At 37.2% G+C, this 23,661-nt stretch overlaps 1 protein-coding gene and 1 long non-coding RNA gene across 2 annotated transcripts; both read left to right on the top strand.

The window, feature by feature from the left end:
- The first annotated feature begins 843 nt into the window (after positions 1–843).
- Positions 844–2,951, top strand: LOC120193097 (pentatricopeptide repeat-containing protein At1g10270-like). The gene has a single exon (XM_039195706.1). It carries the CDS (start codon positions 905–907, stop codon positions 2,774–2,776), a length of 1,872 nt encoding a protein of 623 aa, XP_039051637.1. The 5' UTR covers positions 844–904; the 3' UTR covers positions 2,777–2,951.
- Positions 2,952–21,897: 18,946 nt separating this feature from the next.
- LOC120193109 lies at positions 21,898–23,281 on the top strand. Its single transcript, XR_005522834.1, has 3 exons — positions 21,898–22,112; positions 22,887–22,929; positions 23,124–23,281. It is a non-coding gene; the product is annotated as an uncharacterized LOC120193109 (long non-coding RNA).
- Positions 23,282–23,661: the final 380 nt, after the last annotated feature.

A 23,661-nucleotide genomic window follows, 5' to 3' on the forward strand; every position in this document is an offset into this window, starting at 1 on the left:
TTCGAGTTTTCAACTAAAATCCTTCCTTTGGTTTCAATATGCCCTTTGCGGATTTTCATCTTGAACCCATTTTTTTATTTCTTCTTTCTTTTCTTTTTCTTTTTCTTTTTCTTTTTCTTTTTCTTTTTCTTTTTCTTATTCTTCTTTTGTTTTTTTTCTTTTTCTTCCTTTTCTTTTCTTTTCTTCTTCTTCTTTTTCAAGCATAATATTTATTGACAGAATTTGAGTTTATTTGGATTTCTCAACACTTCTTCATCCATTTCTTTCAAAATCGATGCTCCTCCGAAAAAACCAACTTTTCCTTATTCTTAGCTTTAGAACACTCACCAAGTTCTTTCACTAACCAAAGCAAACAAAGAAGTTACAAACTTGTTTTATTGCTCTAAGTGATTAGAAACATGTTTTTAAACAATTAGAAACAACTTAAAAACACTCTTCTGTCCAGAAATCAAAACCCCTCTGAAACCCACATTTTCCCACCATAGCCAAAACTCAGAATGGTTAACATGTATATAAATACATGTATTTAAATAGTATTTTTTTTTAAAAAAAATTATTTTTTAAATTATATAAATACAACATGTATCATTTAACAAATATTTTTAATAATAATTATAAATAAGACATCTAAAATGTACAACGTTCATCAACTATATCTATATATAAAAACGATATAATTTAAATACTTATTTTTGTATTAAACATTTATCTATTATCTTAAAAATGCGTCACATACCATATATAATAAACTTTTAGATGTAATGAATGATTAACATTTTTTTTGTACATGTATATTGGGTTTAAATATGAGAGGCAGCAAAGTGCACTGAGTTTAAGGTTTAAGCAGCTGTTGTTTGTGTGTAGGGTTTTAGCCTATTTTCGTATCGCCGTTAATACACCGACGATGTTCCTATTCCGCTTCCTCATCCTCCGCTCCCTCAGCCGCCACTGTCCGAGACCCAGTGCCCCTCTTCCCCTCTCCCACTTCCTCCACAATGTAGCGCTTAACCCTACCTCTGAAAACCCAATCCAGAATCTTCCCCCTCCCCCTCCCCAACGCTCCTACGCCTTCAATTCAGCAGAAGAAGCTGCCGCAGAGCGCCGCCGCCGCAAGCGTCGTTTGCGGATTGAGCCCCCAATACATGCCCTCCGTGCCTCTGCCCCCTCTTCCCCTCCCACTCGGGACCCTAATGCCCCAAGACTTCCAGACAGCACCTCTGCCCTCGTTGGCCATCGCCTTAACCTTCACAACCGTGTTCAATCCCTTATCCGCGCCTCTGACCTAGACGCCGCCTCTCTCCTTGCTCGCTCCTCCGTTTTCTCCTCTACTCGTCCCACCGTTTTCACTTGTAACGCTATCATCGCCGCCATGTACCGGAACAAACGCTTCAACGAGGCAATCGCTCTTTTTCATTACTTCTTCAAGCAATCTGATATTGTTCCAAATGTTGTTTCTTACAACAATTTGATTAATACCCATTGCGATAGGGGTGAAGTCGATACTGCTATCCAAGTTTACCACGAGATTTTGGAGAGGGCACCCTTTAGCCCCTCGCCTGTGACGTACAGGCACTTGACCAAGGGCTTGATCGATGCTGGGAGGATTGGGGAAGCCATGGATCTGTTACGGGAGATGTTGAATAAAGGGCACGGTGCAGATTCTTTGGTTTTCAACAACCTCATATGCGGGTTTCTGAATTTGGGAAATTTGGACAAGGCCAATGAGTTGTTTGATGAACTGAAAGAGCGTTGCTTGGTTTATGATGGAGTTGTCAATGCTACGTTTATGAAGTGGTGGTTTAAACAGGGGAAGGATAAGGAGGCCATGGAGTCGTATAAGTCGTTGTTGGATAGGAAATTTAAGATGCCTCCTCCCACTTGTAATGCCCTTTTGGAGGTTTTACTCAAACATGGGAAGAACAAAGAAGCTTGGGCCTTGTTTGAAAATATGTTGGATAATCATACCCCTCCTAACTCGCAGGCGGTGAATTCGGATACCTTTAATATCATGGTGAACGAGTGTTTTAAGTTGGGGAACTTTGAGGAGGCAATTAAAACTTTCAAGAAGGTAGGAACGAAGCCGGGATCCAAGCCTTTTGCTATGGACACTGCTGCTGGTTATAATAATATCATTGCCAGGTTTTGTGAGCGTGGAATGCTATATGAGGCGGACAAGTTTTTTCAAGAACTGTGTGGGAAGTCTCTGACACCAGATGTTCCAATGTATAGAACCATGATTGATGCATACTTGAAAGCGGAGCGGGTTGATGATGCTCTACGGTCTTTTACCAAGATGGTTGAGTCCGGTTTGAGGGTGATTGCCGGTCTTGGAACCAGGGTTTTCAGTGAATTTCTAAAGAATGGTAAGAACATGGAAGTTGCTGCACTTTTGATGAAAATGGAAGAGAAAGATCCTAAACCGGATGCCTCTATTTATGATGTTGTAGTCAGAGGGCTTTGCAATGCTGATGAGCTAGACAAAAGCCTCGATGTACTGGACCAGATGATGAGATATTCAATCGGTGTTACCCCTGCATTGCAGGAGTTTGTGCGTGTAGCTTTTGGAAAAGTTGGGAGGAATGAAGATATTGATAGAGTTTTAAATGAAAATAGGTGGAGATTCACTGGGCGTCAACCTCGATCTTTTGGACAGTCGCCACAGTCACCTTCTGGACCTGCTGAGATAGGTGGATGGCAGTCATCAGGTTCTCCACAGATGGGAGGAGGACAGCAATATTCTGGACCTCCTCCAATACCAAAACAACACTCATGGTGATGGGATTAACTTTGATATTGATGCAGGGGGTGAATGCAAGGTTTCATTCAGTTTCACAACTAAAAATCAACACTCATCTCTTTCCTGCATCTATTTTTATTGTGGTTTAGCTATTCTTGTACTTGAGGATATCTCACACATATATTTGAAAGTTTGATACATGGCTTAATGTCATGCATAACTTCTTTATTGAGAACTCTATACCAAAATTGTATTAGAACTGCACTTTCCTGCCATTCAGTAATAATAGTAATTCTGGCGAAACTAATCATTGTTTTATTTGACTGACACTGAATCTTTGTTATTAATGTTTATTGAATTAAACATCTCGTTTGTGAATCACAATAGAGACAAAGTGAGAGCTGCTAGGTGAGAAGGTAAAGGTGGTTTTGTTAAGGAGACAATTTTTTTCTTGGTCATAGTTCTTTGGTTGAAGGGCAACCTCTTGCTGTAGGTTGTCAGCATTTCTCTTTTTAATAACTTTATCCTGTTCCATCCTCTCCTTCAGAAAAAGACTGATGTGAGATCAACCAGTTATATTTGCATCCCCCTTACTCTTCCAAGAATGCTTCAACAGCTCTTCAATCCCTTGGGTGCATCCTTTCATCATTTCAGGAAGGCTTTCAGCATTTCTTTATCCAGTAGTATCAGCTTCACTACTTTCTTCTTGCAGCATCTGTACAGAGAGTGACATTCACGTGAACTAGCTGATTCAACAGGTGCAAAACTTGTAACAAACCGGAAATTTGAAAAAAAATATATAATTGTAATTTGAGGTTTTAATTAAGTAATTTGATGAAATTTGAGGACTAAATTGTAAGATTTTAAAAATTTGTAGTTTATTTTAGAGTTAAAGAAAATTCAGGGACCAAATCCTGAATTTACCCAAAAAAATTGGTGAAGTTAAGTATTATATATAGCAATTGGTTTCTGATAAACCAATTGCTCCTAAATTGAGCCTAAACTCCCTTTCCCAACCTCAACTTTCGACTACGATCTTGACGCCGTCCGAATTCCGATCGTCGTTTTAAAACCACCATCGTGTTCGTTATCGAGTGAGGAACAAATCCCTTAAGTTAATTGAAGTGAAACGCTGCCAAACGCCGTAAATTTCAAGTCAAAACATCGACGTTTTTTTAGCTCAATCGCCGAGAAAATCTTAAATTCATCGCCGATAGTTGCTCCGTTTACGACACCTCCCGCACCATCGTGTTCCTTGTGCCGTTCCGAGTCCGCCGGTGTCATCCTCGGTCTCCGTCGACGGCGGCGCGTGGGGAGGTGAAGCAGTCAAACTTTCCGATTGTTGAAAACGAGCTCTCCGCCGTTCAAAAATTTGAACCGATCTTTATAAGTATCTCAAAATCGCTCAAAATGATTTTGAGGAATTTTTCTGTAAATTTTCCGACGCTTATAGACCCCGCACGCGCCCCCACTGTGCGTGGGGAAGACTAAAATGACCGGTTCAACCGATTTTTCAAACGGTTTGACCTTGACCCGACCCGTTGACCGATCCGACCCGTTGACCGGGTGATATTTTGGAAATTAATTTGAAATGGGTGCTATATTGGGAATTAATTCGAAAAGGGTGCTATTTTGGGAATTTATTTGAAAAGTGCTATTTTGGGAATTTAATTCGAAAAGTGCTATCTTGGGAATTTAATTTGAAATGGTGCTATTTTGGAAATTATTTTAAAAATGGTGCTATTTCTGTAAAATAGTTGGCAGTTTGTTGACCACCTTTGACCAGAACATTGACCGGCTTTGACAGGCTATTAAACAGCCGTTAATCTTTTCCGATAATACCTATCCTAACATTTTTCGACGTTCCAAATTCGTTTTTGGGGTCGGTTTCACAAAATTCAAAACTCGAAAGTCTCTGAATCGTCAGTCAAACCCGTTGACTTTGATTTTAACCAATAATTCAAATTTTCGGAAAGTCATACTTTATGTTTTTCGACGTCCTGAATCTGATTCCGAAGTTCGTTTTGCCAAATTCTGACCCGAAATTCCCGAATCGAGCTTGTAAACCCAAAAGGCTTAATATTTTAATATTTTGATTATTTAATTGAGATTTGGTTAAGGAATTGATTCATTAAAAAAATATTTTATGAAGGTACTCGTGTTTCACCTGAGCAAGGATCAATTAGGTCCGGTGTTGTCCGTTCGTTAGATCAGCCTGAACCTCGTACTACGAGAATTACCCGTAGGTTTCCGTATATTATTTAAATAATATTTAGATTATTTATATTAGGTTTCCAATATGGATTTTTCCAATTCGTAGGATCTAGCGTCGCAGCAGAGCGTGATCGATAAAACCAGTAATAAGCTTCCCTATTTGATTTCTCACACTGTTACAGGTGTGTTTCATGACAGTGTTATTTTACTGTTTTAAAAATATTGTTTTAGATTGGTGATAATTCATAATACTGTTGTGACATGATACATGATACGTGATTCCTGAATATTGATTTCCTGATATCTGATTTCTGTATTTCGATATATGTTTTTTTAAAGCATGAATTATTCACCAATTTTACTTGAATACATACTTGTTTATTACTGACATTGGGGGGAAATTGTTGGAGGAAGAATACTTGCAGGCTCCTCGGCTTTGTGCTCAGGGTAAGTCCTTACTGGTGTGCAGGTGGGTGTATGGTTCTGGGGAACTTACACATTGTAGTGAGTGGAGTGATTGGATGGGGAAGTTATTACTGCAGACTCCTTTGATGTGTGCTTAGGGTAAGTCTTTACTAGTGTGCAGGTGGGTGTATAGTTCTGAGGAACCTACACATTGTAGTGATGAAAACGACTGGATGGAGACGTTATTACTGTAGGCTCCTCAGCTTCGTGCTTAGGGTAAGTCCTTACTGGTGTGCAGGTGGGTGTATGTTTCAGGAAAATATATAAAAGATAGAAACCTGAGTGATTATATGGAAATAATGATCATATTTTAAAATATGTTTGATAACCAATTTTATTGGAATATTTTATTCGTATCTTTTTATGCACTGTTTGGAGCACACTGGGCTTTTTAGCTCATTCTATATTTTTTAACTTTTTCAGATAACAGCAGACCGTAAGCTAGCAGATTTGGCATCAGGGGAGATCAATTACTTATTTTGTACGAACATATATTTTTATATGTTTTTCAGTTATGTTTGGTGACATATATTTGCTATCGTTTTGGACATATCTGTATTATTAATATATTTTGTTGTTCTATATTATATTTAATATTCTATAAGTTGTAAAAAAAAAAAACTCTGAATGGGATATGTGACCACTTAGGTTTGGGTCTAACTTACAGACCGGGTCTGGGGGTTATATTTGGTGGTATCAGAGCTTTCGGTTTTAAACACTCGGACTGTATATGGGTCCTAAACTTTGGATTTTTAAGAAGAAAAAAAATGTCACCTTATGTTATGATTTAAAGTTTTCTCAAGATCCCTGATGCTAATCTGAGACATGTTTCAAAATTCTTTCTGTAGAGCCTTATAGATCCAATGATGAATGCTGCTAGAGGTCGTAGGACAGGACGTGGACGTGGTAGAGGGCGAGTCGCTCGACCTTCTGTTACGATAGACGATCTGATGTCACCACATGATCCTCCTCTTCAGCAAGTAGATCCGACTCTTTCTCATGATGATCAGTTTACTCCTGTGAGAGACCTCCCGTCACTGAAGATGAGGATTTTGAGATGAATGAAGACGCCATTAATAGAGCTATCTTCCGCATGTTTCAGAGAGCTGCTAGAGCCCCTAGTAACATGACTGCAGTGGAGATTTCAAATTCTTTGGTCGATGCTGGTGTAATTCCATTCGAGGGTATTACTGGTGGACCTCCGACAGACGCTGAGTATTGGCTGGAGGACACTGAGAGGATTATGGATGAGATGGACCTCAGACCTGAGCAAAAGTTGAAGGGGGGCCCTAACTATGTTGAAGAAAGAGAGCTTTAGATGGTGGCAATCAATTTCTAGTAGTATTCCGAGGAACCAATTAACATGGGATCTTTTCAAGACGCGCTTCCGGAGTCGCTACATCGGAGAGAGATATCTGCAGGAGCGACGCCAGGAGTTTCAGAATCTGGAGCAAGGTAATATGTCTGCTATGGATTACGAGGTGGAGTTCATCCGATTGAGCCGTTATGCTCCTGGACTTGTTGACACGGAGACAGATCGATGCTTGAGGTTTGAGAATGGACTCTGGTATGAGATCAGGAGTCGAGCTCAAACCCGATTCAGGAGGCCTTCTGGTTCTGTTGATTCTTCAGCACACCCTAGCAAGAGAGGCAGGGGTGAGTCCTTTCATAGAGGTGGTATGAGTGTCAGACCTATTGCATCTAGTTCTTCAACTTTTCAGCCTTCTAGACATGGTGGATCTTCTGGGTCCCAATCTTTGCAGCTATGTGATTATTGTGGGAGATGTTATCCTGGAGAATGTTGGAAGAAATTGGGTACATGTTTTAGATGTGGTTCTCGTGACCATTTCATGAAGGATTGTCCAAGGCCATTTACTATAGTTCAGACGCCAGCTCGCACTCTCGCACGTACTCAAAGTACTGTTCAGACTCCAGTAGTAAGTCGTAATCAGAGTAGAGTACCAGGATCTGCTAGTAGAGGCCGAGCATCTCAGAGTAGGGGTTCAGTCAGATCTAAGACTGGACAGCCTGCATTGGTTTACACTGCCAGACTTCGACAGGATCGTGATTGGCCTAATGTAATTGCAGGTACTGTTGCTATTCATTCAGTTCCATACTTTGCATTGTTTGATAGCGGCTCTACCAATTCCTATGTATCGCATTCTGTTTCTGAGGGTCTAAATATTCATGTTGAGAATACTGAGCATTCGGTGATAGTTCAAAGTCCCTTAGGCAAGTCCATTGTGTTGGATCGTATTTATAAAGAGTGCCCTATTGAGATCAATTGAGAGATTTTTCTGGCTGACCTGATGGAGTTACCTTTGGAAGAGTTTGATTTGATTCTCGGCGTAGATTGGTTGGACAAACATCGAGTAAATATTGATTTTGAGACTAAGAGAGCTGTTCTGAAGACCCCAGATAATCGAAAGATTGTAATGATCGGGGAACGTCGTGGATTTCTGACGAATATTGTATCTGCTTTGGTAGCTGAGAAGATGATCAGGAAAGATTCCGAGGTGTTTCTTGCTTATATATTGGATACCAGGAGATCTCAATCCGATATTGAAGACATCCGAATTGTCAAGGAATTTTCCAATGTTTTTCCCGAGGAGTTGCCTGGATTACCGTCGGATAGAGAGGTTGAGTTTGAAATTGAAGTATATTCTGGTTCTACCCCGGTTTCAATGGCTCCTTATCGTATGGCCCCAAAGGAGCTTAAGGAACTGAAAGTCCAACTCCAGGAGTTGTTGGACAGGGGATTTATCCGACCCAGTGTATCACCGTGGGGAGCCCCAATTCTCTTTGTCAAGAAGAAAGATGGGACATTGAGACTTTGTATCGATTATAGGAAACTGAACAAGCTCACGGTTAAAAACAAATATCCTTTGCCCATAATCAATGATCTATTTGACCAATTTCGAGGGGCTTCTATTTTCTCAAAAATAGACTTGAGGTCTGGGTATTATCAACTCAAAGTGAAAGATTCGAATATTCCGAAGACTGTTTTTCGAACTCGGTATGGGCATTATGAGTTTTTAGTGATGTCGTTCGGGTTAACAAATGCCCCTGCTGCTTTTATGGATCTGATGCATAGGGTGTTTCGACCTTATTTGGACCAGTTTGTAGTTGTGTTCATCGATGACATACTGGTGTATTCCAGAAGTGAAGAAGAACATGAGGAACATTTAAAGATTGTTTTATAGACTCTAAGGGAGAATAAGCTATAAGCTAAGTTGAGCAAGTGTGAATTCTGGCTCAGCGAAGTGACTTTTCTTGGACATATCGTTTCTGATGATGGTATTCGGGTGGATCCAAGCAAAGTGGAGGCTATTCTGAACTGGAAGCAACCCAGGAACGTTTCGGAGATCCGTAGTTTCTTGGGCTTAGCTGGTTACTACCGTCGTTTCGTTGAGGGGTTCTCCCTTATTGCAGCTCCTCTGACGAAACTATTGAGGAAAAATGTTCCATTTGTCTGGTCTGAGGACCAACAAGCTAGCTTTGAGAAATTGAAGATTGTTCTAACTCAAGCCCCAGTGTTGATTCAGCCTGAATCAGGGAAAGATTTTTCTGTCTACAGTGATGCTTCACACTCTGGATTAGGCTGTGTTTTGATGCAAGATAGAAAGGTTGTCGCTTATGCTTCGCGTCAATTAAAGCCGCATGAGCGTAACTATCCTATTAACGATCTGGAGTTAGCTGCCGTGGTTTTTGCTTTAAAGATCTGGAGACACTACCTATACGGAGAAAAGTGTTATATTTATACTGATCATAAGAGTCTGAAATATCTGCTTACTTAGAAAGAATTGAATTTGAGACAGCATCGCTGGTTGGAGCTTCTAAAGGACTATGATTTGGAGATAGAATACCATCCAGGGAAGGCTAATGTAGTGGCAGATGCCTTGAGCCGTAAGGCAATATCAGATCTCAAAGCCTTATTCGCCAACTTGAGTCTATTTGATGATAATAGTTTGTTAGCAGAGTTGCAGGTTAAACCTACTTTGGCAGATGAGATTAAGACCAAACAACTTCTGGATAACTCATTGCTTCCCATTATTGAGCAAGTTAAGCAAGGATCAAGTTCAGAGTATACTATGGATCAGGATGGTATTTTGTGTTTTCACGGTCGTTACTGTGTCCCTAAAGATGATGAGTTGAGACGGGTTATTCTTCAGGAGGCTCATAGTAGTCCTTATGCTATGCATCCTGGCGGGGACAAAATGTACAATAATCTCAAGGAGCGTTACTTTTGGACTGGTATGAAAAAGAATATTTCAAATTTTTTGGCGAGGTGTTTGACTTGTCAGCAGGTTAAGGCAGAGCACCAGCATCCATCTGGATTGTTACAATCAATTAAGATTCCTGAGTGGAAATGGGAGCGCATTACGATGGACTTCGTTACTGGTATTCTTTTGTCTCCTTCTAAAAAGGATTCTATTTGGGTGATTATTGATCGACTCACTAAATCAGCGCACTTTATTCCTATCCGGATTAATTATTCCTTGGGCAAACTGGCTAAGTTGTATATTTCTGAGATCGTTAGACTTCATGGTGTTCCGTTGTCTATCATATCTGATCGAGATCCAATGTTCACTTCCAGATTCTGGAAAGCTTTGCACGAGGCTCTGGGTACACGTTTGAATTTCAGTACAACTTTTCATCCACAGACTGATGGACAGTCTGAGCGAGTTATTCAGGTGTTGGATGATATGTTACGGGGTTGTGTGATTGATTTCCGTGGTAGTTGGGAAGATTTCTTGCCATTAACTGAGTTTGCTTATAATAATAGTTACCAGGCAAGTATTCGCATGGCACCGTACGAGGCTCTGTATGGACATAGATGTCGTACTCTTATATGTTGGACAGAGTTGCATGATAGAAAAATTTTGGGTGCAGACTTGGTTCAAGAGACTGAAGATACTGTCAGATTGATCCGTGATCGCATGAAAGAGGCATTTGATAGACAGAAATCATACGCAGATAAGCGACGTAAGGATATCGAGTTTAAGGTTGAAGATCAAGTTTTTCTTAAAGTATCTCCATGGAAGAAAGTATTGAGATTTGGACGTAAGGGTAAACTGAGTCCGCGATTTATTGGGCCTTATCGTATTCTGAAGAAAGTTGGACCTGTTGCTTATCAGCTTGAGTTGCCTTCCCAGCTCAGTCGTATTCATGATGTTTTTCATGTGTCTATGTTAAGGCGATACCGTCCAGATCCAGATCACATCATTCAAGTTGATGAGGTAGAGCTGAGACCTGATTTGTCATATGAGGAGGAGCCTGTTCAGGTTTTAGAGAGGGATGAGCGAGTTCTTGGGAATAGACGTATTCCAATGGTCAAAGTTCAGTGGAGTAATCGTAGTCCTTCAGAAGCTACTTGAGAGACATTGGAGTCAATGGAGACTCAATTTCCTTATCTATTTGCATAAGGTAAATTTCAAGGACGAAATTTCTTGTAGAGGGGGAGAATTGTAACAAACCGGAAATTTGAAAAAAAATATATAATTGTAATTTGAGGTTTTAATTAAGTAATTTGGTAAAATTTGGGGACTAAATTGTAAGATTTTAAAAAAGTGTAGCTTATTTTAGAGTTAAATAAAATTCAGGGACCAAGCCCTGAATTTACCCAAGAAAGGTTGGTAAAGTTTGGTATTATATACGACAATTGGTTTCTGAAAAATCAGAAACCAATTGCTCCTAAATTGAGCATAAACTCCCTTCCCCAACCTCAACTTCCGACTACGATCCCGAAGTCGTTCGAATTCCGATCGTCGTTTTAAAACCACCATCGTGTTCGTTATCGAGTGAGGAACAAATCCCTTAAGTTAATTGAAGTGAAACGCTGCCAAACGCCGTGAATTTCAAGTTAAAACATCGATGTTTTTTTAGCTCAATCGTCGAGAAAATCTTAAATTCATCGCCGATAGTTGCTCCGTTTACGACACCTCCCGCACCATCGTGTTCCTTGTGCCGTTCCGAGTCCGTCGGTGTCATCCTCGGTCTCCGTCGACGGCGGCGCGTGGGGAGGTGAAACAGTCAAACTTTTCGATTTGTTGTAAACGAGCTCTCCGCCGTTCAAAAATTTGAACCGATCTTTGTAAGTATCTCGAAATCGCTCAAAATGATTTTTAGGAATTTTTCTGTAAATTTTCCGACGCTTATAGACCTCGCACGCGCCCCCACTGCGCGTGGGGAAGACTAAAATGACCGGTTCAATCGGTTTTTCAAAGTGTTTAACCGGTTTGACCCGACACGACCCGACCCGTTGATCGGCCCGACACGTTGACCCGACCCGTTGACCGGGTGACATTTTAGGAATTAATTCGAAATGGATGCTATATTGGGAATTAATTCGAAAAGGGTGCTATTTTGGGAATTTATTCAGAAAATGTGCTATTTTGGGAATTTAATTCGAAAAGTGCTATTTTATGAATTTAATTCGAAAAGGTGCTATTTTGGTATTTAATTTAAAAATGGTGCTATTTCTGTAAAATGATTGACAGTTTGTTGACCACCTTTGACCAGAACTTTAACCGGCTTTGACCGGCTATTAAACAGCCGTTAATATTTTCCGAAAATACCTATCCTGATAGTTTTTGACGTTCCAAATCCGTTTTTGGGGTCGGTTTCACAAAATTCAAACCCAAAAGTCTTCGAATTGTCGGTCAAACCCGTTGACTTTGATTTTGACCAATAATTCAAATTTTTGGAAAGTCATACTTTATGTTTTTCTACGTTCTGAATCTGATTCCGAAGTTCGTTTTGCCAAATTCTGACCCGAAATTCCCGAATCGAGCTTGTAAACCCAAAAGGCTTAATATTTTAATATTGATTATTTAATTGAGATTTGGTTAAGGAATTGATTCAATAAAAAAATATTTTATGAAGGTACTCATGTTTCACCTGAGCAATGATCAATTAGGTCCGGTGTTGTCCGTTCATTAGATCAGCCTGAACCGCGTACTACGAGAATTATCCGTAGGTTTCCGTATATTATTTAAATAATATTTAGATTATTTATATTAGGTTTCCAATATGGATTTTTCCAATTCGTAGGATCTAGCGTCGCAGCAGAGCGTGATCGACAAAACCAGTAATAAGCTTCCTATTTGATTTCAGACTGTTACAGGTGTGTTTCATGACAGTGTTATTACTGTTTTAAAATATTTTTTGATTGGTGATAATTCATATACTGTTGTGACATGATACTGAACGTGATTCCTGAATATTGATTTCCTGATATCTGATTTCTGTATTTCGATATGTTTTTTTAAAAGCATGAATTATTCACCAATTTTACTTGAATACATACTTGTTTATTACTGACATTGGGGGAAATTGTGGAGGAAGAATACTTGCAGGCTCCTCGACTTTGTGCTAGGTAAGTCCTTACTGGTGTGCAGGTGGGTGTATGGTTCTGGGGAACCTACACATGTAGTGAGTTGAGTGACTGGATGGGAGTTATTACTGCAGACTCCTTTGCTGTGTGCTTAGGGTAAGTCTTTACTGGTGTGCAGGGGGTATGGTTCTGAGGAACCTACACATTGTAGTGATGAAAGCGACTGGATGGAGACGTTATTACTGCAGGCCTCAGCTTCGTGCTTAGGGTAGTCTTTACTGGTGTGCAGGTGGGTGTATGTTTCGGGAAAATATAAAAGATAGAAACCTAAGTGATTATATGGAAATAATGATCATATTTTAAAATATGTTTGATAAACCGATTTTATGGAATATTTATTCGTATTTTTATGCACTGTTTGGAGCACACTGGGCTTTTTAGCTCATTCTATATTTTTTAACTTTTTCAGATAACAGCAGACCGTAAGCTAGCATATTTGGCATCAGGGAGATCAACTACTTATTTTGTACGGACATATATTTTTATATGTTTTTCAGTTATGTTTGGTGACATGTATTTGCTATCGTTTTGGACATATTTGTATTATTAATATATTTTGTTCTATATTATATTTAATATTCTATAAGTTGTAAAAAAAAAACCTCTGAATGGGATATGTGACCACTCAAGTTTGGGTCTAACTTACCGACCGGATCTGGGGTTACAAAAATGGTTGCAGATGTCGCTTTACCTTTTTTTTTCCGCCTCTTCTCATTCACTCCTGTTAATCATTTATCAGTCAGGCTTGCCTTCACATTTCTTAATTTTGGCTAGGAACTTTCCATTTTGAATTTGGTCGAGGTACTGATTGTGCTGACTGAGGTTTCGGACAATGTTGCTATTGTGCCAGCAGAAGAGATTCCACCAGAAGATTTTGCCAGTGATGTCCCTGTTGTTCTTTGTGACGGTTTTGGAGGCCATGATTTACGAGTAGCTGGTTAGATGTTCTAGATGAAACCCTCTTCGTATTTGAGGAGTTATCATTTCTGGGGATTCTTAACAGAATTTTGTGTTTCTATTCACATCTGTGAAGCTATTTCTGCTTTCCTGTCACCAAGAATGTTAGCCATTGCTCTAAATTTTTCTTCTTTTCAGCAGGCTTTCCAGCATTCTCGACTTTGTGTTCTGATCCCTCTTCTCCTTGTAATGGTCATAAAACCCAACTCTCTACAACGAGGAGGCGAGGACAGATTTTTTGGACAAAGATGTTTTGTTTTCCTTTTCTGGAAGGTCAGTAATATAATCTCTTGGTTTGCTTTCAAAAAGATTTATTGCACCCTGAACACTCATCTGGGGTATTAGCATTTTCTTGGGTACTTTCAACAAGGTGCTTTTTTGCTCAATTCATTTCAGTACGTTTGAAAAAAAATTGTGAAGAGAAAAGGTGATTGCATTTACAATTTCTTTGGGCAATCAGTAATATAATCTCTTGGTTTGCTTTCAAAAAGATTTATTGCACCCTGAACACTCATCTGGGGTATTAGCATTTTCTTGGGTACTTTCAACAAGGTGCTTTTTTGCTCAATTCATTTCAGTACGTTTGAAAAAAAATTGTGAAGAGAAAAGGTGATTGCATTTACAATTTCTTTGGGCAATTCAAGGTTTAAAAAGTCCATGCACTTCTTTTGGAAGGAGACTTACTTTATATCATTTGCTCAATTGCTCTAAACTTTTTAGAAAATGATGCTATATGATTGACTTCTTAGAAGTAAGTCAGTCGCAGATTCTGAAATATATTTAAGGGTACAAATAAAATATTAGGATGGCAAGGTTTCTCCAACAAGGATGAGACTAGTCTATATAGTTGAGGGCATAGGTTGCATACATAGGATATTAAGGTCCCCTTTAAATATACTTTTGAAAAATACTTTCTGGGTTAAAAGCATTTTTGACTTGTAAATAATACTTACTAAATATAAAATTTATAAAAAATACATTTAAAAAGTGATTTTGAAATCAAAATTAAAATTTTAACTTACATTTTGTTATGCTATGGTGTGTATAGTTTATAATTATAAAAAAATACATTGATCATCTATTGAATTTTACCTAGTGGTTCTTCATTTGGATAGATGCGTGTTTAGTTCTTATTTTCATAACTTCTAACAAAATATATTTTCAATCTTTAACTAGTGCTGGTCTTGATTTAATGGTTGGTGCTCTTAATGTTTATCCATGCATCCCGGGTATAAATTATTTTTTAAATTTTTGAGTGGCTAAAAAAATGTTATACTCTTTAGATGATCTGAGCTCGAAACCTTGTCATTATTTAGATTATTAAAAAATTATTTATTTCCTCCAATCAAATGATGACATGTCATAATTTGATTGAATGATTAAATTTATTAATTAAAATTAAATTAAGACTTAATTAATAGAATTTATAAGTAAGGAGGACCAAAAGTGTAATTGTATAAATGTACTTAATTGTCACATCATCATTTTTATCAAATATTAACATATAATAACTTGATTGATAGTAATTTAATAATTAAATGATCTAATTAAAAAATTAATTTGATAGGCAAAATAATTAAAGTTACCTATAATTGAGTGATTATATGGTATTTTATACTTAAAAAGTGTGTTGTAGAGAGAGGAAGGTGGGCGACACTTGCATGAAGTGGGAAATAAAAATGTTTGGGTAAACAAAACTGGCGATCCTTTATGTTTTTGGATTGTTTGATTTTGGTTATCAATTTTAAAAAAGTTTGGTTTTGGTCACTTTTGTTTTGGTTGTCTTGTTTTGACCATTGGATCATCAATTTTCGTTACTTTGCTAATGTGATATGTTAGTAATAATAGTTAAATTTTAACTTGACCTTTGAATTTTAAATAAAATAATAATTTGATCTTAAATTCTATATAAAATATTAATTTAATCCCTAAATTTTATATAAAATATAAATTTAACCTTGAGTCTAGTTAAAGTTCTCATCGCTGGTTATCACTCATCATTGTTGTCGTCGGTTGTTGTTGTCCGTCGTTAATTGTTAGACCTTAAATGTTTAATTCACTCTTTTTTGGTCTTTCGAACGTGAATCTAATATTCATTTCATAGAAAAATAAAACATCGAATATTGAAAGTTATAAAAAAAGAAAACTTAAAACAAATATAAAAAATCGGAAGTTAACCTGCAAAGGAACCGGATTGCTCGCCATATCAGAACTCATCTCCTTTTGTTGATATTTCCTTTCTGCATTTTGCAATTCCAGACATTGGTCATTAGGAGGAATGACATTATATTGAATACAAAAATGCATCAACTTTACTAATGCAATGGTTCCTCTTGTTCCCATGAAACTGCTTTGCTCGTTTGTATTTGAAAGAAACCTCGTTAGGCTAAAATCATTAATATGGGGTTGGGGTGTAAGGCCTGTGTCGAGGACAACATTGCTCGACTTTAGATCACAAATGACCGGTTGTATAATTAGGAATGAGGATAGTCTAATGTCGACGCAACATCAATGGCTATCTGAATTAGATTTAAAATTAGTGAATTGTGCAACTCGGTTGGACTTGAATGTAACCACGTTTCTAAGCTCCCATTTGGCATATACATGAGCACCAACTTAAACTTGTTACCTTGAAAATCCGTGCCGGATTAAGAAGTAACGACCTTGAGGAGATCTTGATGCCTAAGCTTTTTAAGGGCTTTACATTTACCGATAAACTAATAAAAGTATATACGAAAAACGTACCAAAAGTCATAAAGATCATATTATAAGAGAAAAAAAATACACATCACAAAATAAAAAGTGTATCACAAGAACATAAATTAATTTTTAAAATTTTAAAAAAATAATAAAAATAAATGACATAATATGAAAAATAAAGAACATACATTTTTTTGGGACATAGAACAACTAAGCTTTATTAAATGAGACTAAACAGCAAACATGCAAAGGTAAAATGTTCTCGAAAAACAAACAAAACCAGACAAGAAAAGAAGCGCTCAGATCGTTCAGCTCCCTTGAACAAAAGCCAGCTGGGCGTTGAGAGAACGGATCAAGAGAGGAAAGGGCGAACTAGCATCAGAAAAAGGCCCTTAAAAAAATAGGAAGGAGGATGGATGAAATGCTAAGGTGGATCGATCCACCTCCTGTGAGCATCGGCAGCTGTCATTGCTCCGTTCGACGCGTCTTCAACCCAAAAACGCTCCCCGGTGTCTCGCCTTCCTTCACAGCACATTGCATGTGCAGCCGTGTTTGATTATCTTGGCACAAAACGAAAATGGCAAGTGTGAAACAGTTGGGCTAAAACCTTTGCGTCGCAAATGAAGGGTCGGATTACAGAAAAATCTTCATCTGAGGAGCTTAACTTGTGGAAGACAGTCCTCGAATCACCTTCCACAACGATCCTTGGCAAACCCAAATCCAGCGCAAAACGCAAACCATGGATCACCGCTAAGATTTAGGAGGAGTGCAATGATCGGAGAAAGAGTGAGGCATATGACCAAGACGGAAGTTTGGAAAAAGATCCCACCAACTGGAATTCGTGACCCCGCGATCTAAACGTTCTCTGATATTAGAGGATTCAAATCTGCCTCTTTCCCAAGTAAACCAGTTTCCTGAGAAACCCAAGTCTTCTAGATTACAATCAGTCAACATAGTACGAAAACCATTCATTTGTCTTTCGCTACGAGGCAGGCCTCATTGTTTCTCATGAGAGAAAGCGGTTTCGTTGAAATCGCTGATTACAGCCACGGGAGGGAGGGAGAGTTGTTCAGTTGACGCAGAAGATTCCAGGAAGCAAGTCGGTTACTTTCTTCTGGATCCCCATAGAAACCAGTACAGCGCCAAGAAAAACCATCAGAATCATCTATTAATAAGACATCTATGTGACGATCAGAGAGAATTTAAAGAAACCTGAATAGAATTCAACCCAATTGATAAGCCGCCACTTCGACCATTGGAAGCTACATCGATTCTGTTAGGAAAACCACAAACCTTACGCACCTTTTCCATTATTGTACTCTGTAATTTGGTTTCAGTCAGAAAAATTAGAGAGGAGTTTAAGTCTCACAGCATACACCGGAGACGACGAACAGTCCGAGGCTTCCCAAGACCCCGGACATTCCAGCTTAAGAGTTTCATTGGGAACGGCGGGTCTGATTATCCAGACCGACCAATTGTGAGTTGGAAGCATAGTTCGAATCATTAACAGATAAATTTATTATCCAGCTTAAAAGTTTTCGGACATCCAACCGGATTTTAACACCCATAATACCTTTGTAGCACATGTTGATGGCACCAGAGTCATATTCCAAAAATTCTCCAAGAAAATTCCCCAGCGATTGAGCAACTGTAGTAGAAACAAAACCAGGGGGACATCTTGCACTTGCATCCATAGAACGATATGATTCAGATCCACTGTAATAGTGTTTTCTCCTTCCTGCAGATGATGCTAAATTAGCATGTGATTATTGAAACTCCAAGGTCCTCCTGCTTCAATTCTTTCCATGTTGACCTCATGGTAGAGCCTGAAAAGAAATCTCCCATCTCCTATATCTGAGATGGATATGCCACCCAAAGGACGCCCAACACTAGCCAAGGTGGATCGCATTGCCTGGAAGTGAACAACACTTGTTGTAAGAAAAGCGCCGACAAAGCAATTTTTATAAGATATGCCCAACTCCTGTTGAGGTTGGTCGATAGTGATAATTTCATCTTCGTCATTCATATGTAGGGCTGCCAAATCTGTTTGTACTGTAGAATCCATGAAAAACAAAAGGACAAAAGGAAAAGGATAGAGAGAAGTGCCACAAGTACATAAAAACGTGTTACAATAGCAGAGGAAAAAACATATTATATAGATTCTTTTTTATTAATGTAGAGACACAAAAGCTTACACAATAAATTTATCTCATAAGCTTTTCGGTTCAGACAAATCCTAAGTAATATGCAGAGATACAAGGTAACACCATTGTGGAAGTTTATTATTATTATTTTTAAATACATTATGCATAAATAATAAAAAAAATCAATAAATATATTTTTTCCCTACAATATTTGAAGAATTGTACAGAGACTCACTAAGCAACCGATCCAAACATTTCCCAAATCCAGCGAAAATGGAATTTCCTAATTGTGCAATGCATGAGTTCAAGGCTTTCTTTTTCATTATTGTTCGATGCTTTCTATTCTATTTTTGCTTCCCTTTTCATCCATTTCTTATAATGATTGCTCCATCTTCAAAACTATATATATATATATATATACACACACACACACACACACTGATTGTTCCCGATTTAGATTTTATAAGGTTATGAGTAGTTTAGGTAATGCACAAAGAGATTAATGATTAAATGATGTGTGCTACTGTTAAGCAAGACAAGCAGACGAATATGGAGATGGAATCCTCAACGTCTTCAACCATTCATCAAACCCTCTTCCAATGTTTTCGCAAAATGCGAGGCCGTATTTCCAGAATTTCTTCTGTAAGAATCCATCCTTGTTTAATGTTTGTAATATCTATCAATTCTTTGTTGCTTTTGTCGTTGTTAAAACACTAGGCTATCTGAAATGCAATCCGGTTTCTGGCAACATGGAGTTTCAAAATAGTCTGTGGGTACCATATATGTGTTTGAACTCGATTCTCGCTTTCATTTCCCTACTACTAAAATGCTTTTATCTATCCCCTTATAATACGCAGTGCATCAAATTCAAAGCTAAAAAATGGAGTTAAGGCGCAGTCTTTATGGGGCTAGAATGCAGGGATCGTCTTCCCAACTCATTACTTTCAACTGCGTCTCAATGAGCGAAAGAGCTACCTTGCTGTACATGCATCAGGTTCGAGCTATCATTATTGCTTCCTTTTTTCCCTTGAATAATAGTAACACTCTTTGTGCCTTATATCAGTAATGAGAAGAATTCCTTGTCATACTTGTTGCCCAATTTGTTCTTAAGCAGAACATTGAAGCTGCAGTACATTTAACTAAACCAAAACCTCTATTATATACATTTATTTATGTACGTTCACTGATTTGAGAACACTTAGAAAACGGTTTAGCTAACAATGATGTCTACATGATGAGCTTGCCAAGCATATTAGACTCCAGGATAATTTGAAAAAGCATTTAAAAGTTATACGTGCTGGAAGACTAAATTTATAATTGCAGCACTTAACCTGAAATGTGAAAAGGTGATTGTGGAAATATCTATGGCTTGGTTCGTAATAGATATTTGTTGTATAAAATATATGATGCATTAAACCCACATACATTTTATGTCATATATGACTTGTACCTTGTTTGAAAATCCAAATGTGCTTGAAATGAAGGCGTTCTTATCATTTCCTTTTAACTTTTTGCGGTTTGATTGTTTTTCCAGCATATTCATAATATAAATTTCAGACTCTTCTGGCTAAATTATTGCTTGAAAATCTTTACAAATCATGAACTGTTTGAACATCCAAATCAGCTTGAAATGAAGATGTTTTACTTCTTTCCTTTTCATGGCTATATTATTTTCCTGCATATTCATAATATAAATTCGATTCTCTACTATTTAAATTATTGTTTTGAAACAAATCATTCCTTGTTAGAACATCTAAATGTTTTAGAAATGAAGATATCCTTGTTACTTATTTTTCCTTGCTTTACAGGTTGATATTGAATTTTGAGTGAAACTTTTGGTTTTTTGTCCTTATTGGCGTAAGTAGAGCGTCATCATGATAGAGCATTTTTTTTGCTCAGTGTACATATGTCAATTCTAACTCTCCATGCAGCGATACCTTTTCTGGCCATTATGTGTTAATATCTTGGCGAATCCACCTAGGTTTCCTTAAATGGGAAATTAATTTAGATACCTTATAAAACGGTCTTGTTCTCCTCATCAGAACTTCACAAACAGAGAAAAAATACAAGTCTTCTCAATTTTAGTTGAAAAATCAAGAAAATTCTTTCATCGCTGTTTGCTCGTAAGAGGCAGAGTTGGTAATTCTGTACTTCTTGGATTATGTCTGAAACTTAGAGTACATTCTTCGATTTTTTATATTTTAAATGCTCTGGTTGCTTTACCATTTTAAATCTAACCCATAGAGTTTTTTGAAATCATGTTTATTTTTATATGTATGCATCGTTTACATTATTAAATTGGATTATTTTATTGCAACACTGTTGGTTATATTCTTTAGGAGATCAGTTTCACTTATGTTAGATTGGGGAAAAAAATAAAATATACCCATGAGAAAAAAAGTCTTAATCTGCCCATAAAAACAAGGTTGCTTTTTTTATTTTGTTTGTTGATGTTGTGTGAGCTAAAGAATTGTTTTTATTCATGATGTATCCCGTAAAAATGTAGATATTCTACACTCTTGTTAGGCAACGGGTCCAATTTTTAGGTGATAGTTATATGATAATATTGAAACTGCTATTGGTTTGGGGTTGACAATCTTGAAATTTAAACTAGCTTGGTCTAAGGCTTTTCAAGCAGTGCTTTTGTGTAGCATTGTGCGTAAGTTGGTCACTTTTGGTATGAGAGATAATGTTGTTTATTGGATGGGATGCCAAAGGAAAGGAGGAAGCACAGAATGGAAGAATCCTTACTTCATATGGACAATATATGTCTAGCATTCTCTATGTCTCTGTCTTCCTCTAACACTCTTATTATTTTTCTTTATTAGGATTTCAGTTTGTATTAGTGTTTGTAAATCTATATAAATGTAGTCGACTGTTGCTATTACCAGTGAAACTATTTAATCCACCTGTCTACCTTTTCCTTAGAAAAAAGAAGTGTTGCCGAAGTGTCCTAAAACAAACAAAATTTTTGATGCACATGCATGTAACTTGTCTGATCTGGACAAGAACTATTGCATTGTCATCATAATCTAGTCTTCCTCTAATATTTTCCTGAATTAGATACTATTGAATTAGATTTTTTTCCTAAAACAAGTGAAACTAATTATGCTAGTTTCTTGTTGTTCAATTTGAAATTTGACATGAAATTTTTTCACTCTGTACTGTATTTCTTACCTTGACATTTATAGTTTGACTTTTGAAACAGGTCAACACAAACAAAGGGGGGAAATTTATGCATTTTTGTACTAGTAAAGGTACAAAAGTGCATCTTTTGACATGTGGGGTATATAGAAGGAGTCCATGGATAGCTGAATTGGATGCACGGAAAGCACAAGTGAGGAGTCAAAATTAGGGCAATGTGATACGTGAAGTGAAGGACGAGGAGGAACCAGAGAAGGGGCAAGATATTTTGAAACAAAAGCGCAGAAGGAAAAAGATTCAGGCCAGAACTGTCCAAGATCTTGTTGTTAATTCAGTTGAATATAAAGTTCAGAAGGTACCTTTTGTTGCTTATCCATTTCAAATGTTTTACCTTGCAGTTGCACCCATTATTTTATGCCATAGTTTTATACTTTTGTGACACAGGTAGATTGTTGTGTCAGTTGATTCCAATGACTACTAATTTAGTCATTTATGATATTATATATGTTCCAGGAATGGATCCTATCAAAAGCTTCATTACTCCATAGTTATGATGCCAGTGATCTCTAAGCTTAGTTGGAGTGTCATTTGTTGGTAACTGGTGCTGTTTTAGATGATAAATTGAATCTAGTGTGAAAGTTTAAGTTGGGATCTATATCACAAAGATCTTGAAAAAATAAAGAAGGTTATTACTTTCCATTTAAAGAAATGATGTTATATTTAACAAAAACAGGATTTTAACTGATATATGTACAGTTTTCTAAAGTAGTACTAGAATGGTAACATCTCATTCTTAAGAATCTTTCTAGTTTCTACAGATTATTTTTGTGTCTTGATTGACCAGTCAAAAATGTAACACTTCTCTTACTGCAATTGCCGTCCAGTTTGTCTATAATAGTAGAGCCATTTTCTGGATAATAGGTGTTACTGTGGTATCTTTTAAATACAAAATATGCTAGAAGCGGATGAACAGTAGGGGCGGGCGACAGTTTTCTTATGCAAATATATGAAAGTTGATTGGCACTAGATTACTGATACATTTTATTTCTGTGTTTGTTTGAGATAGCTTTTGTTAATCTATTTTAGTTAATTTTCATATTATGTTGAAGCTTATTTGATCAAACTGCAGACTGACGCAGGGAATGAAGAAGATGGCCTTGTGAAAAATGCTGGTTAGCTCATGCTTTTAATTTAAAACTGAAAGTACAGTTTTATCAATTCTTATGTGTAATCGTGATGATGTATTCCTTAGTTGTTAATTTATTGCCCATCGTACATTGAAAAGTACAGTTTTATCAATTCTTATGTGTAATCGTGATGATGTATTCCTTAGTTGTTAATTTATTGCCCATCGTACATTGAGCAGCTATCGTTCCTTCTGGAGCTGCAATACCTGGAAAAGGCAAGCTTGAACTATTACTTGGTATATTGCAAAGGTATGTAGTTATCTTGTAGAGTAGACAAGCTCCCATAATTTCAACTAAGAAATATAATGGATTAAATATCCTATTTCCTTCTATGAGAGAAAAAATATCGACTTGTATGCTAGTGATTGATTAGAAATTTGTTTTTTCTATTTTCCTTTTCATCTGAATTGTAGGAGAGACACAAAATATTTGCAGAGCCAGTAAACCCAGAAGAGGTAACTGTCTTATTGTCTTCTTTTTCAAGTGCTCTAGTTTCTCTATCCATGATAACATTCCCTTTTCAAAATTTTCAAAACCTTTGATTATTGTTTAACATCTTGAAACTTTACACTTTCTAATATCTATAATTTCCTAGCAAAACTAGGATTTCACTCTACCAAGAGACCTCTGTTCCAGAATTAAGAATCCCAGGCATGTTTAGACAAGTTTTTATATTTTCATTCCTTATCATTTCTCTTAATGGCGAGTAAGGTGAGA

Source organism: Hibiscus syriacus, unplaced genomic scaffold (genome assembly GCF_006381635.1).
Source record: "Hibiscus syriacus cultivar Baekdansim isolate YM2019G1 unplaced genomic scaffold, ASM638163v2 tig00116989_pilon, whole genome shotgun sequence".
Classification (NCBI taxonomy): Eukaryota; Viridiplantae; Streptophyta; class Magnoliopsida; order Malvales; family Malvaceae; genus Hibiscus; species Hibiscus syriacus.

What these genes read in the sequence shown, in the direction of transcription:
- LOC120193097 (XM_039195706.1), top strand. Translation starts at nt 905, where the DNA reads ATGTTCCTATTCCGCTTCCTCATCCTCCGCTCCCTCAGCCGCCACTGT.